Source organism: Lonchura striata, chromosome 6, assembly GCF_046129695.1.
Source record: "Lonchura striata isolate bLonStr1 chromosome 6, bLonStr1.mat, whole genome shotgun sequence".
Classification (NCBI taxonomy): Eukaryota; Metazoa; Chordata; class Aves; order Passeriformes; family Estrildidae; genus Lonchura; species Lonchura striata.
This window is the reverse complement of record NC_134608.1, coordinates 1,392,104-1,408,461: the sequence shown is the minus strand read 5'-3', so window position 1 is coordinate 1,408,461 and position 16,358 is coordinate 1,392,104. Positions and strand designations below refer to the sequence as shown.

General features: G+C 48.4%; 1 protein-coding gene across 2 annotated transcripts in view; it reads left to right on the top strand.

Moving 5' to 3' along the window:
• MDGA2 (MAM domain containing glycosylphosphatidylinositol anchor 2) overlaps positions 1-16,358 on the top strand; it is a 192,767-nt gene that overhangs the window by 83,143 nt on the left and 93,266 nt on the right. For both annotated transcript variants that reach the window (XM_021536048.2, XM_021536049.2), the window contains 2 exons: positions 7,263-7,459; positions 11,591-11,723. In XM_021536048.2, coding sequence (XP_021391723.1) covers positions 7,263-7,459; positions 11,591-11,723 — 330 coding nt within the window. The remainder of the gene's footprint in view (positions 1-7,262; positions 7,460-11,590; positions 11,724-16,358) is intronic.

Genomic DNA, 16,358 nt, shown 5'->3' with positions numbered 1-16,358 from the left:
GAGAAGGAAAACCCTCCTGTAGTGCTGCACCCCACGTGCCATCCCCTGGTGTCCCGAGGACACGCTCATATTTCCAAACAGGTGCATTTATAACCTAATGAAAAGAGGGAAGAAAATATTTTCTCCATAAAATCCCATCACCGAGAGCTCATTGTATTTTTCTTTTCGGGATTCTTTTGTAGCCTGAACCCTCAGGAAAGCATCACAGGCTGGAGCTGTGTGGGGATTGTTGATACTGAAGTCATCTGCTTTGTCCTTTTGTGTTGGAGTGTGTTAACAGCCTCCTGGCAGTGCTCTGATCCTCCCGAAATTCCATTGGAAATCGATGGGAGCTCCTCAGGGGGCTCCCAGGGTCACGCTCCTCATCGTGGGAACAAGGAGGGAACATTTGCTTCCTTCCAGCAGCTGGAGATGCTGCTTGTTTTCTCTGCCGGGGCTGTTCTGCACATGCAGCACTGCAGATGCAGAATAAATCTCATTGAAAGGGTTGGAGAGGGGAAAATAACTCACATGGAGCTGGGAATAACTTGGTTCCCATTTTTTCCAGCTTGGTTAGAGCTGTTGTGTGTCCACACTGGACACGTGAAGGGGTGGAGAGCAAGAGACATAATTTTTCTTCCTGTAGGATGCAAAAATAGAGAAATTAATTGAATTTTTGAGGTTTAGATCTCACATAAAATATTTCAAAGCTGGCGTAATAGAGAAGCTGTGACTGCTTCATCCCTGGAAGTGTTCCAGGCCAGGTTGGATGGAGTTTGGAGCACCCAGGTGCAGCCGAAGGTGTCCCTGCCTATGGCAGGGGTGGCACTGGGTGGGCTTTAAGTTCCTTCCTTCTAAGCCAAACCATTCTGGAATTCTGTGAGTTATGGAGAATAAATCTGAGGAGGAGCAGCTGAGGGAGCTGGGAAGGGGCTGGAGAGATCCTGAGGAGCTGGGAAGGGAATGGAGAGTTCCTGAGGGAGCTGGGAAGGGGCTGGAGAGTTCCTGAGGGAGCTGGGAAGGGAATGGAGAGTTCCTGAGGAGCTGGGAAGGGGCTGGAGAGTTCCTGAGGAGCTGGGAAGGGGCTGGAGAGTTCCTGAGGAGCTGGGAAGGGAATGGAGAGTTCCTGAGGGAGCTGGGAAGGGAATGGAGAGTTCCTGAGGGAGCTGGGAAGGGGCTGGAGAGTTCCTGAGGGAGCTGGGAAGGGGCTGGAGAGTTCCTGAGGAGCTGGGAAGGGGCTGGAGAGTTCCTGAGGAGCTGGGAAGGGAATGGAGAGTTCCTCGGGAGCTGGGAAGGGAATGGAGAGTTCCTGAGGGAGATGGGAAGGGAATGGAGAGTTCCTCGGGAGCTGGGAAGGGAATGGAGAGTTCCTGAGGGAGATGGGAAGGGAATGGAGAGTTCCTGAGGGAGCTGGGAAGGGATTGGAGAGTTCCTGAGGAGCTGGGAAGGGGCTGGAGAGTTCCTGAGGAGCTGGGAAGGGGCTGGAGAGTTCCTGAGGAGCTGGGAAGGGGCTGAGCCTGGAGCAAAGGAGGCTCAGGGGGACCTTGTGGCTCTCACAGCTCCTGCCAGGAGGGGACAGCCGGGGGGTCGGGCTCTGCTCCAGGAACAGGGACAGGAGGAGAGGGAACGGCCTCAGGCTGGGCAGGGCAGGCTCAGGGTGGGCACAGCAGGAATTTCCCCATGGAAAGGGGGCTCAGGGATTGGCACTGCCCAGGGAGGTTTGGAGTGCCCATCCTGGAGGTGACCCAGGAATTCCTGGAGGTGGCACTTGGAGATCTGGGCTGGGGACAAGGTGGGCATGGGGCACAGCTGGGACTCAGTGATCCTAAACTCTTTTCCAGCCTCAGTGATTCCATGGTTGAAAGCTTGTGCTGGGCCAAGGAGGGAAAATAACTTGGAAAACACGGGACTTTCACATTTAAAGATAAGTTAGGAGCTGAATGACTCCCAGAGGAAAAATAACATGGAAAAACCAGGACTTTCACATTTAGGGATAACTCAGGAGCTGAATAACTGCAGCTCAGCGATGCGTCACCGCTGTCTCCGCTCTGCCCGCCGGGATGAAGCCGTTCCCAACCCTTTCCCAGATGTGTTTTATTCTTATCCCGCCTGCTCCGAACATCTGAAGACAAAGGCAGCTAATTAACAAATGAAATCAGCAAACTGCAGGCCCAGCAGCTGGGAGGAGATGATCCAGCAAATCCAGGCTGGATCCTGCCAAGCTGTTCGTCTTTGTGCCTGTCCCGGAGCTCAGGTCAGGGCTGTGGGGATCGTGATTCCCGTCCCACGCTCCCAGACAGCTCAATGCCTTTGGAATTCTGCACGGGGAGGATTTTAACAGCGTCTGCCACACTTCTGTGCACCTCCACTCCACCGCGATGATGCAATTCCCAGGGAATTTGGATTAGACCTATTTTGATCAGCTTAGGTTGAGTTTTCCATTTGTTCAAGAGCTTAGGGATGTGTGAGGGGAATTCTTCCAATCCAGTGTTTACCATGCCTGGCCCATCTGGGTTTTGGGGAGTGTTTGGTTCAATTCAGAGATTAAAGACTGAGAAATTGAACCTGATGGTGGCACAAACCTCTGTGGGAAACATCTTTCCGTAATTATTTTCAGGTTGATTAAGAGACTTTAACTGCGTAGCAGCACCCATGAGTTCAGCTTGATTTAAAGATTGATTTAATCTGGTGACTCCTCATAATTTCATCAACGCAAAATGAAAATTTTAGGATTTTTTTCCCTTTCTATTAAAACAGTGAAGAGATTCATATTGTTGAGCTTCTCACTGTTAAATCTTTATAGGTTTATTTTTTGTGTGGTATTTGAAATTGTATCTGGAATGGTTTGAGATGGAAGGGACCTTAAATCCCACCCCTGCCATGGACAGGGACACGTTCCACTGTCCCAGGGTGCTCCAAGTCTCATCCAACCTGGCCTTGGACACTTCCAGGGGTTTCCCTGGGTGACCATTCCAAGCCCTTCTCTTCCTTCCAGCCTTCCAAGCCCCTGGACATTCCCGTGCTGCTGGGAAAGAACAGCCACCCCCAGCCACCCACATGCACAGAGCTTTAAGAAGGGGGGGGGGGGGGTAAAATCTGTTTAGAAAATTGAAAATCAATTAATGCTGATTCAATCAGAATTGAAGCCAGAATTCTGTAGAAATTCCATGAGCACTGGGATCATGTGGCTTTAACCTACCTAGCTAAAGGCAGGGAATTTTGGAATTTCCCTGCAATATCCCTGCAGAATCATTTGTCCGAACACCATATTTTTCCTGCTTTTTCTCTTTTCCAGCTCTGACACGGCCTGAGCAAAGCCCAGCCTTGTGTAACCAGCCAGTCACACATTTGTGCAGCCCTTCCCAGCACTGGGAATGCTCAGGGAAATCTCCCAAAAACTGGGAGCGTTCTTCACTCTCCTGGTACTGATTCTGCTTTGGCTTTGCTGCAGCTGTCGGGATCTTTCCAGCACTGCCGCTGGAAAAAAAAAAATCCATCAGGTTCTGCAGTGGGAATTTTCCATTAATTGACCATTATGAAATGCTTTGGCAGAGGCTTTGCTGCAGTTCCATTCCCAGCTTGGATTTCTTGGAGCTTTCCCGATATTCCTATCAAAATCCATCCCTTGCTGTAGTTCAGTGCTTCCTTGGAAAGGATTCGCTGGAGAGGGGCTGGGGACAAGGGATGGAGGGACAGGACACAGGGAATGGCTCCCACTGCCAGAGGGCAGGGATGGGTGGGAGATTGGGAACTGGGAATTCCTGGCTGGGCTGGAATTGCCAGAGCAGCTGTGGCTGCCCCTGGATCCCTGGCAGTGCCCAAGGCCAGGCTGGGACCGTGGGAGGTGTCCCGGCCATGTCAGGGGTGGCATTGGATGGGATTTAAGTTCCCTTCCATCCCAAACCATTCCCTGTTTCCATGGTTTTGCATGGACCTGCTCCAAGAGACCAGATTGGACAAGCAGGTGACGACATCACAGCTCCTGGAATCATGAGGTGATTTGGAATAATTTATCTAAAATGATGTCTTGACCAACCCCTTCCTCAAACCAGGGCCACCCTCAGGGTCTGATTCCTCAGGACTCTGTCCAACCAAGCTTTGGATGTCTCCAGGTATCCCATGGCCCCTCTGGACACTTACCTGTTTACACAGGGAATTTGTTTTCCTTATGTCCAGGGGAAATTTCTCTTGGTGCAGCCTAGATCTCATGGTCCTGTCCTCTGCACCTCCAAGAAGAGTTTTTCACCTTCTCCAGAACTTTCTGGTAGCAAGCTGAAGACAGAAATTCCATCTACTCTTCATCCTGGCTTCTCCTTTTCCTTCTCCAGGAGTCCCTGGTTGGCTTTTGAAGACAGAAATTGGATTTTCCCTTCATCCAGCCATCTCCAGGTTGGCCAAACCCAGCTCCCTCAGGATGGCCTCCAGTCACCTTGGTGCCCTTCCCTGCATTGTTCCAGTTTATCCATGTCCAGAGCTGGACAGGGCGCTCAGGAATTTGCTCCCAGGGATGGGTTGGAGAGGAAGGAATTTTTCCCTGGAAACAGCTCTCCTGCTCTTGCAGCCAGGGTTGGATGTGGTTTCAGTCCTGGTTTCTGCCCCATTTCCAGGATTCAAGGGATTTCCTCTGTTTTGTCTTGAGTAACTTCATGAAAACGAAGCTGAGCCCAGAGTTGGACCTCTCTGGTCTTTTTTCCAAGGATTCGCCTTCATCCGAGGCTCAGAGATTGGAAGAGCATCCCTGGATTTGGTGATGGAGCTCATGGCTCCTTGCTTGCCATCCAGGGATGTGCTTTAACAAGGATAACCTGGGAATCAATGCGGGAAACGTTCTGACCTCCACCAAAACTCAGGAGTTTGACCCTAAAAATTGCAGCAGGTTAATTTTCTCCTTTTTGCTTTCAACTTCATGAGGAGAATCCAGAATTTCTGAGCACTCTCAACCCTTTTCAAGCGCTGCCGTGATTTCAAATAACCTTTTGAACAAAACTGAAGTCTCATTAGGAAATGCCATCCTAATTTGGAGTAGCAGATCCATGATTTTCTTCTGTGATCTTAAATTAAACGTTTTGGAGGGGGGGATGAAGGTAACATTTCTTTAAAATCCATGCCCCATTATGAGATATTATTGCTGGAATTGTTGGGAATTTTGGAAGAGTTTTTGTTTCTAATTAATCAAGAGACTCTCCAGCTTCAGTCTTCTTATGCAAATAGAAACCAAGCAACTCAAAATGAATTTTTAGTCTTAAGATGAATTTTTAAGCTTTAGGGTTGGCCTTTTTTTTTTTTTTTCCTGGAAATTGCTTTTCAACATGGAATTCTTATGTGTTCTAATCTATTTATTTTATTAACAAAGTTCTTCCTGAAGAATTCCATGGATTGTCAAGCTTTGGAAGAGGCTGTTAGGGAAGGGCTGGAGTCAGCACTGCTGGAAAAGTTCAGCCAGTTGTGGATGTGGCTCTGGAGGCCGTGGTTTAGCGCGGAATGTGGTGGTTGATGGTTGGATTTGGTGATCTCAGGGGGCTTTTCCAACCTCAGCAATTCCAGGATTCTCCACCTTTGCAGAGGGATTTGTGGGTGCCTTTGACTGGCTCCTTTTGGTCACTTGAAGATTTGAGAACCTCATTCTCTATTTCATTGAAATTTGGCCTCAAATAAACCTGATGGATCAACATTTTGATAATTACTCACACCAGACAATAGGGTCAAATTTGGGGATAAAGACCTACCCAAAGGGTTTTAAGGAATTTTAAGGAATAAGCCGTGCTGAGAAGGTTCTGGAATGGTTGCAGCCAAGGCTGAGTTGCACATGGAATGTTGTATTCCTGTGTGCCTGAAGGGCACACCTGGAATGCTGAGTCCAGGATTCCAGCACAAGAAAAACATGGCAGTGTTCGCTTGTTCCAAGCAATTGCTGGAGAGATCATGGAGATGCTCCGAGGGCTGGAACCCCTCTGGAGCCAGGCTGGGAGAGCTGGGAATGTTCCTCTGGAGAGGAGAAGCTCCAGGAGAGCTCAGAGCCCCTGGCAGGGCCTGGAGGGGCTCCAGGAGAGCTGGAGAGGGACTGGGGACAAGGGATGGAGGGACAGGACCCAGGGAATGGCTCCCACTGCCAGAGGGCAGGGATGGGTGGGAGATTGGGAATTGGGAATTCCTGCTGGGCTGGAATTGCCAGAGCAGCTGTGGCTGCCCCTGGATCCCTGGCAGTGCCCAAGGCCAGGTTGGACACTGGGGCTGGAGCAGCCTGGGACAGTGGGAGCTGTCCCTGCCCATGGAATGGGTGGGATGAGATGGACTTCAAGGTTCTTCCCCCTCAAACCATTAGCTTCCAAGGATGGAAAGACAGGAGAAGGAGGAATAATTTCCCACTGCCAGAGAGCCAGGATTGATGGGATATTGGGAAGGAATTCCTGGCTGTGAGAGTGGCCATTTGGAATCTGTGTGTTTTTAACCAGTACTTAGGAAAAACATCCCTTGCTTTCCTGATTTTTCCTTGTTTGATTTCTTTCTTTCCTCAATAAAATTGTCCCTCCAAACAAAGCTCAGAAAAACCTCCAGACCAGGAATTTTTTTTTTTCCTGGTGGGATAAAGCCCAAATTAATTACTTTGGTATCCTCATATTCCAAGGGCTATTGTGTTTTTATTCCTTGTGGGGCCAATTCCTCGTTGTGGGCATCTCATTTTCTTGGAGTTGCTGCAGTGGGAGTAATTATCTGATATCTGTATTTTAATCAAGAGAAATGTGTTCCAAAGCCCGGGATGAATTTACCTGCTGGAAGTTAAATGCCTGTAACTAAAAGCAGGGAATCTGCATTAAATTGCTGCCTTAAATTGCAGCTTTTAAAGCAAACAGCTGCGTGCACATGATCCATGGACTCCTAGATCCTGCCATTTGGATGCAAATCAGGCTGTCTATTTATTGCCAAAGCTTTATAATTTTGTGGAAAAGAGTTAGAAGAAACAAGGAGTAAAGCTGTGAACCAGACGAAACCACGGTAATCATTGCACTATAATAGAAATATGATTGACATTAGCATGAGATTGGCTGTGTTGTTCTGACTAAAAATGTGAGTTTTGAAGGAGATCCAGTTGGGGAGCAGGAAATAAATCCTAAACCTGATTTCTTCTGCAAAACTCCTAAAATCTGGGGCTTTTTGAGCTGTTTTGTCTCTGTTTCACCCTTGACTAGTTATGAGGCGTCGCGGGAAATTCCCGGCGCCGTGCTGTTGCCGGGTCGGCTGAAGCCTGGCTTAAACGTGGTTTTCCCTGCCCGTTTTTCTCCCAGATTTGGATGATCCCATAGTCACGGTCCACCAGAGCATCGGGGAAGCCAAGGAGCAGTTTTATTATGAGAAGACCGTGTTCCTCAGGTGCGTGGCCAACTCCAACCCGCCCGTGCGCTACAGCTGGCGCCGCGGCCAGGAGGTGCTGCTGCAGGGCTCCGACAAGGGGGTGGAGATCTACGAGCCCTTCTTTACCCAGGTAGGCCTAAAAAACGGGATTTTTTTTTCCATCTTGAGGCTTTGCAATGGGATCTGCCCACTGGGTTTGCGGGGTGAGGATTGGGGATGGCCTCCCGGTGGTGATGCCCCCCCAAACACTCCTGGGTGTTGTTAATAGATTTGCTGGTATAAAATATATTTAGATTGTTGTAAAAAGATGAATTATTATATATTTTTATATGTATGAGGGAGTGATATCTACAGTAGGCCTTTTAAAGTGACTTTATTGGATCTTGCAAGCCCAAACTTCTGATTCCCATCTCCTCATCCTTCCTGATCCAACTCAGTGATTCCACGCTCAGCATAAATTAAAGCCTTAAAAATCTCTTCACGTAGATTAGATTTTAGGAAAAATTTATTTATAGAAGAGGTACAGGCTGCCCAGAAGAGGGGTGGAGTCTCCATCCCTGGAAAAGTTCAAAAACCATGTGGATGTGGCACGTGAGGACATGGGTTAATGGAGAACATGGAGGTGGTTGATGATTGGAGTTAATGATCTTGGAGGGCTTTTCCAACCTTAAAAATTCCATGATTCCCGACTGTGGGAGCTCTCTATGGGAGCTCCCCATGTCAGTTTTTATACTCCTTTTTTTCTGCCTCTTTTATCTTTAAATACAGGGTTTCATTTCACAATTCTCCCACTTAAAAATGAGGTGTCAAAAAAGGAAATAAAACCTCGCCCAAAGTGTTCCTGCTCCCATTCCCAGCCCTGAAGGAATCCTGGCTCTGTCGGATAAGCTGACATTAATTTATCATGTACACATTTGCACCGAGGCAGGATGAAAAAAGGTGACAAATCCCATTGTCTGTGACCAGAAGTATGGGATGGTGTTTGAAGAAAAGAAATTAAAAAGAAAGGGGAAAAATTGGTTTGGAAAATCCCAAGGAATAACAAGGAAATACAGAGGTGAAAACTGCCTGGTAATTTGATGTTCAGAGCAGAAAGCAACTGTGACTTTCATAAATAATTTTCAGTTAATGATTTGAGAGCACCTTCATTTGTGGCTTTTTATTGTGCTTGACAGCTTTATATTGCTCCAACAACTCCATGTTTTCCAGAGAAATGTGGAGCCCGGAACCTTGCAGAGATGGGAATTAAATCACAGAGCCAAGTTACTGGTGTCCTAAATGTAATGAGATTATTTTTAATTTAACATTAACAGACCCAGTTTGGCAAAACTGGGGCTTTGCTTGGACTCGAGTATAAACTGGAGTTTTGAAATGTTTCAATTAAAAAGGGAAAGTGGATTTTTAAATTTTATATTTTATTATGGAAATGCTGAGGATTGCCTTCCCTAAAATCTAAGGATTCATCTACTAAAATGTGTCACATGAAATTAGATTATTTTTTTTTAGGTTATTAAGATCACCCTTCCTAAAATCTTGGTGTGGGTTTAATTAATGAACAAATCAGATTGTCCTGGTGATATTCCAGTCTTATCCATAACCTTTCTCCAGTTATTGGAGGGCAGCTGGAATTAGCATGGCCTGGATCTGTGCAGGCAAGATCTACTCTGTTTATGAGAGGAAAAGATGTAATTAAAGGTTCAAGAGTCATCAACATCTTCTGCTTAATTACTTCATTTCATGGTAGGGATGCAAACAGGGAGAGCTGATGCGAAGAGGGACAGACAGGATTTGGTTTCAGAGGATTGAGACTTGGGAATTTTGGGAGGGAATTTTTTTCTTGAGAGGTCTGAAGGTGGGTTTTAATCTGGAAGTGAAATGGAATGGAAAGGGAAACAATTTTTCTCATGTTTTTTACCCCAAAAAATAGTTTTTATTATGATGCTTTTATTATTCTGGTAAATACAGAATCCTGGAATGCTTTGGGTGGGAAAGGACCATAAAGCTCATCCCATTCCAACCCAGGAATCCCAGGCTGCTCCAGCCCCAGTGTCCAACCTGGCCTTGGGCACTGCCAGGGATCCAGGGACAGCCACAGCTGCTCTGGCAATTCCAGCCCAGCCAGGAATTCCCAATTCCCAATCTCCCACCCATCCCTGCCCTCTGGCAGTGGGAGCCATTCCCTGTGTCCTGTCCCTCCATCCCTTGTCCCCAGCCCCTCTCCAGCTCTCCTGGAGCCCCTCCAGGCCCTGCCAGGGGCTCTGAGCTCTCCTGGAGCTTCTCCTCTCCAGGGGAACATTCCCAGCTCTCCCAGCCCGGCTCCAGAGGGGTTCCAGCCCTCGGAGCAGCTCCATGGATTCCTCTGGATCACTCCAGCAGATCCACATCCTGCTCTGTCCCCAGAGCTGGAGCAGCTCTGCAGGTGGGCTGTCATCTGAGCAGGGCAGAATCCACCCCCCCTTTCCCTTTTTGCCCCTACCCTGGGATGATCCCAAAATCCAGTCAGCAATTACATCACAGGAATCACTTGGAAAACTGGGGAAATCCAAACAAATTCCTTAAATATGATCAGATTCTTCCAGTCAATGAGGAAACATCAGCCTCTTGTTCCAGCACCCATGGGGAGAGAAACGGAGCAAACCTGCGCATCCTTATTGACAAAAATGTTGGAAAAATGAAATTCCCGAATCCCAAATCTCAATGGATATTTTTTCCCTGAGAGTTCTTATCCTCGTTGCTCATTGGAATTGCTCAGCCTGAGCACGAGATTAAATTTGCTGTATTTACAATAATTACGCAATTAGACATAATTAGACTAATTATCCCAACCAATGAGGAAAATATAAAAATTTTTTATAAATCTCTGTGAGCTGGGGACAAGATCCAGAATTCCATTGGGAGTTCAGCCCAAATTCAACCTGGAGCTATGGAGGGAATGCTGGGAGGAAGCTGCCCAGTGCTTCCAGAACTCACTGCCTTTGGCAGCCTGGACCAGGCCCTTTCCTATTCCAGAAAAACTTCCTAAAGCAGGAATTTGATCCTTAGGAGCAGCCTTTCCAAGGCTTAATTTTGTTCCCATTATTTCCATGGGATTGGTTGTCCGTAGAAACTGCTTAAATCCCAGTATTCCCAAAATCTCTCCAAAATTTCAAGGACTGTATATTTTCTGTCCTGCTCAACTCTATTATTTTATATGGATTTATTTTTTTTTTCCCAGTTCTGTACATTCATTTTCTCAAATTTCCTTATTTTTCCTAGACATTCCTGGGTAGTTTATCCATGTCTATGTCTTCCTAAGGCTGTGCCTTTCCAGACCCTTCCCTATTCCCAGAGAAATCTCTTAAAGCACCAATTTATCTTTAGGCGCAGCTTTTTCAAGGCTTGGCCTTGCAATGGGTTTAATTTTAATCCCATCATTTCCATGGGATTGGTTGTACACGGAAACCACTTAAATCCCAATATTCCCAAAATCTCTCCAAGACTTCAAGGACTGTTCCTTTTCTTCCTTGCTCTGCTGTATTTTTTATATGGATTTATTTTTTTGCCGGGATCGTACATTCATTTTTTCAAACTTCCATATTTTTCCTAGATATTCCTAAGCAGTTTATCCACTGATATTGTTAAAAATAATTCCATTTGTTCCTAAGGTTGTGCCAATATTAAAGTTGTTTGGATTTATCGGGACACTGGATAATGAATATTTTCCACGTTTTTCTTTTGGAACTTTGCACGGGGGATCTCACATTCCCATTTCCCAGTTTCCTGCTGTCTATATTTGAAGGAATTTGACATTACATGTCCCATGCTCCATCCCTACTCCCTGGCTAAAAATAGAATCCATCAGCTCCTCATTTTTAAAGGAAAACAGGAGGAATTTAATACCTTGGGATTTTTTTCTTCATGGAAACTGCATCTTATAATAAATTACCCTGAAAAATTTGTGACTTGAAGGACTCAATCAAACCAATTTCCCTCTGATTTTCCAGTGTTGATATTCCCTGTATCCTGAGGAAATCATTTGGGGGAGGATCTCAAAGCCTTTAGGTAGAATCCCTGGAAAAGTTGTTCCCATTTGGTGGAATTTCTTGCAAATTTTTTTTAGGGTCATCCCTTCTGGATCTGTTGGTTGTGTCTTGTGGATGTAACATCGGAGTCAATCCCGAGAAACCCACTTGGGAATGCTGGAGGAGGATGGAAATCCCAGATCCGTATCCATTTTTCCTCTGCTTTTGCCCCTTCCTGACGTTCTCCCCTCCTTTTCCAGGGAGAAACAAAGATCCTGAAGCTGAAGAACCTGCGACCTCAGGACTACGCCAACTACAGCTGCATCGCCTCGGTGCGGAATGTGTGCAGCATCCCGGATAAGATGGTGTCCTTCCGCCTCTCCAACAAAACCGGTGAGCTCCAGCAGCACCCCCTGCCCTGACTGCACTCAGCTCCAGAATTTGGGGCTCTTTCAGGGAATCCTGGAATGGTTTGGGGGGGAAGAACCTGGAAGTCCATCTCATCCCCACCCCTGCTGTGGGCAAGGACATCTTGCGTTATCCCAGGTTGATCCAAGCCCCAGTGTCCAGCCTGGCCTCGGGCACTGCCAGGGATCCAGGGGCAGCCACAGCTGCTCTGGCAATTCCAGCCCTTCCCTTCATGTCCCTCTCAGCCAGGAATTCCTTCCTGATATCCCATCTAAATCTACCCTCTCCCAGCTTAAAGCCATTCCCCCTTGTTCTGGTCACTCCAGCCAGGAATTCCTCCCCAATATCCCACCCAAATCTCCCCTTTTCTACCTAAAAGCCATTCCCTGTGTCCTGTCCCTCCGTCCTTGTCCCCAGCCCCTCTCCAGCTCTCCTGGAGCCCCTCCAGGCCCTGCCAGGGGCTCTGAGCTCTCCCTGGAGCTTCTCCTCTCCAGGGGAACATTCCCAGCTCTCCCAGCCTGGCTCCAGAGCAGCTCCAGCCCTCGGAGCAGCTCCATGGCCTCCTCTGGATCACCCCAGCAACTCCACAACTTTCTTGTGCTGAGAATTCCAGAGCTGTAATTTCCCAGGTGGAGTCTCCCAAGGACAGAGCAGAGGGGGGCAATCCCCTCCCTCCCTGGACCCTGCATCCTCAGCCCCCTCCTCCAATGCCGTGACCTCACTTTTCAGGCAAAAAGATTTCTTTTTTCCAGCACAGACCAGTTTAAAACACAAAGCCAGCCCCAAAACCCAATGCGAGTGCTGGAAATGAAACAGCTGAGGCCACCCCAGAGGCGTCACCGTGCACAGAACAAAGCCCAGGGTGACAATTAAAACCCATAAGTTAAACAATAATTTAAAAAATAATTTAAATCAGAAGGTAGAGGGGTTTGTTGAGATTGGTTTTGTGTCTAAAGGCAGCAATTAATCTGCAAATTTCTTACCTCAATAGATAAGAAATTTGAAGGGAAGCACCCCCATGGCAGGGGTGGAATGGGATGGGCTTTAAGGCCCTGTCCATCCCAAACCATTCCACGATTTTGGGATTCTCTCCCCATCTCTCTGCCTTTACCTGGACCGTGCTTTACTTGAGTTTCTATGAGCAGCAACAAATTCCTCCTTGTGTAGAAATCCCTGGATCTGTTGTTCCAAGCCCAGCTCAGCTGAGTGGCAAAGAGGAATTTTTGACAGCTGATGGTGTCACCAGTTTTCATGGGAGGCATTAAAAAAAGGGAATTTTAGCCCCAGTTCCTGCTGAATGGCACATGGAACACTCTGAGCTAAGAATAACCTGAATGGAGCTTTTCAAGAGCGTTCATTGTTTCAAAATGCCAGAGAAAATGCAGGATATTTACCCAGAAAACCACGGGGATTCTGGGCTCCTTAGAATAGTTCCTGTAATATGATTGAGGAAAAGCAAATCAGGCTTTTATCTCGCTCCACAAAGCAGCTTGGGTGGCACTGATTCATTTGGAAATGATAATACTTTGTCTATTAGCAGCCAGTTTGGTGCAGGTGATCATTAATCCATAAATTAAGGCTGAGTTTTGGCAGCTTCCAGGAGAAAATAAACCAGCCCAGGAACTTTTCCTGAGCAAGATGAGTCTTTCAATCCGTGATTTTTCAGCTGCCTGCCACAGCTCATTGAAATCACAGCTGAAGCCGCTGCTCTGTCTGGGGCATGTGGTGGGAGACAAATTAAAAAAGGCTTAATTCACTTTTAATCCCTCGATTAGGCTGAAGTCTGTCATGATAAACTTGCTTTGTTTCCCGTCAGTCAGACAATGCACTGCAAAGGGAATTATGGAAGGTGGAAAAAATATTTCTCTTCACATTCCCTGGCATTCCTGGGGGGAGGTGACCGGGTTCTGCATGAAAGGGGCTGGAAATCCTGAGGGTCCTCTGAGCTGAGCACTGCAGGTGGATGATTTTATGGAATCCCGGAATGGAAAAGACCTTAAATCCCATCCCATTCCACCCCTGCCATGGCAGGGACACCTCCCACCATCCCAGGCTGCTCCAGCCCCAGTGTCCAACCTGGCCTTGGGCACTGCCAGGGATCCGGGGGCAGCCACAGCTTTTCCAGGATAATTCTTTAGCAGAAAGGAATAATAGGAAATAAAGCTGGAAAGGATCCCAAGGGATCCCCCAGTCCTGTTCTTTATTAGGTTAACCTTGCCCTACCAATCCCATTATCCTGACTGGTTTTGACTCCCTGCAGGGCTGGCAGGGAATCTTTTCCTGGTGTGGAATGAGGAATTCTCCTCTTTCCCTTTGCAGCAGGATTTTTCCTGTTGGAATGTGGGTGTCTTGTCTCAGGAGAGGCTGAGGGAGCTGGGAAGGGGCTGGAGAGTTCCTGAGGAGCTGGGAAGGGAATGGAGAGTTCCTGAGGAGCTGGGAAGGGAATGGAGAGTTCCTGAGGAGCTGGGAAGGGGCTGGAGAGTTCCTGAGGGAGCTGGGAAGGGACTGGAGAGTTCCTGAGGGAGCTGGGAAGGGAATGGAGAGTTCCTGAGGAGCTGGGAAGGGGCTGGAGAGTTCCTGAGGAGCTGGGAAGGGGCTGGAGAGTTCCTGAGGGAGCTGGAAGGGAATGGAGAGTTCCTGAGGAGCTGGGAAGGGAATGGAGAGTTCCTGAGGAGCTGGGAAGGGAATGGAGAGTTCCTGAGGAGCTGGGAAGGGGCTGGAGAGTTCCTGAGGAGCTGGGAAGGGGCTGGAGAGTTCCTGAGGAGCTGGGAAGGGGCTGGAGAGTTCCTGAGGGAGCTGGGAAGGGAATGGAGAGTTCCTGAGGAGCTGGGAAGGGAATGGAGAGTTCCTGAGGGAGCTGGGAAGGGAATGGAGAGTTCCTGAGGGAGCTGGAAGGGGCTGGAGAGTTCCTGAGGAGCTGGAAGGGGCTGAGCCTGGAGCAAAGGAGGCTCAGGGGACCTTGTGGCTCTCACAGCTCCTGCCAGGAGGGGACAGCTGGGGTGGGGCAGGCTCCCATTTTCCATGTAAAAACCTCCAGGATAAGAGGAAATGACCTCAAGTGTCACCTGTGGAGGCTCAAGTTGGATATCAGGAAAATTCCTTCATGGAAAGGCTTCCCCAGCCCTGGCACAGCTGCCCAGGGAGGTTTGGAGTGCCCATCCCTGGAGGGATTTGAATCCCTGTGGATGTGGCACTTGGGGACAGGGAGCAGTGGTGGCCTTGGCATTGCTGGGAATGGTTGGACTCGGTGTCTTAGAAGAGTTTTCCAATCCTAACAATTCCATGAGCGCATAAAGAACATTTCCTTTATTCCCTGTGGGGGGGTCACATCATCCCAGTGTCCCCAGGTCCTGCTGATCTCCTTGGAGAAGCTCGGCCCTGTGGGAATGCAGAGCTCTCCGCATTCCCAGCCCCACAAACACTGGGTCCAACCAGAGCTGCTTCCCTGCATTCCCAAAAAACTCCCTTTTATTCCATGCCTGGATCCCAGCTCCCTTTTCCCTCACACATGGCTGATGTTTGTTCCTGCCCAGCCTGCGTCCTCCGGAAGCCTGAGGGTCCCTCCTTGGCAGCTCCTCATTAGCCAGCCATCCCTAATCCACTAATTAGGATGTTGCTGCTGCAGCAGGGCTGGGCTGAGGTGTCTGGAGCTGTTCAGGCAGAGCTGCAGCCGGGGAAGGGAGGAACAACTCATCCCTTCTATTTTCGGAAAGCGGGAATTGTGCTCTAGGGGCTTAGATCCACGACCCCGGCTTGCAGGCCTGACTTTGGCGTGGCTGGGGTGGGTTTAATCCTGCGTAGATCTAAATTCCACGATGGGTTTAAACTGCTGAAGGGAGGATCCCGCTTCCCTCAGCGCCTCTGGATCAAATCCCCCACGGAATGAATCCCTCCAGGGTGGGAGTCGGGAGCTTTTGTAGCCTCTCCCGAGCAGAACCAGCGAGGAAGCGCCTTGAAAAGCCAAGATCCGCCTCCCTTCCTCCCCCTGGAATTCTCAATGCCACTTCTGTGCGTGAACGGCAGCACGAGCCCACCGGGGCATCAAAGTGCTGGAAAAGGGAGAGGAAAAGCACCCGGAAAAAAAGGAGCAGAAAGATGTGAGTCATCAGAGCTGCTCGAAAAGCAGAGGGATTCTGGAAAAGTTGGAGGAGGGGAGAAAAGGGTATTGAGGAATAGGATAGGGAGAATTGGATTGGCTTTTGTGGATATATGGGAATATATGAACACTGTGCTCAGCTAAAAAACCTTCATGAATGTGATTTATAGTTATCTTTGTTTATAGGGTTTGATTTTAAGGAAAGGCTCTTCCCCAGAGGTGCTGGCACTGCCCAGGCTCCCCAGGGCACGGGCACGGCCCCGAGGCTGCTTCAGGAGGGTTTGGGCAGCGCTGCCAGGGATGGACAGGGTGGGGTTGTTGGGGGGGTCTGGGCAGGGACAGGAGTTGGGCTCCATGATCCTTGTGGATCTTTCCCACTCAGGATATTCCAATTTACAATTATCTGATCATTCCATTCTTTATTTCTATCCTGCAACTCCCCGCTCTGCTCCCTGAACCTCAGAATTTTCCATTTTTGACAGCGTGCCCAGACAAAACCATCTTGCTCTTGTCTCAACTTTAAG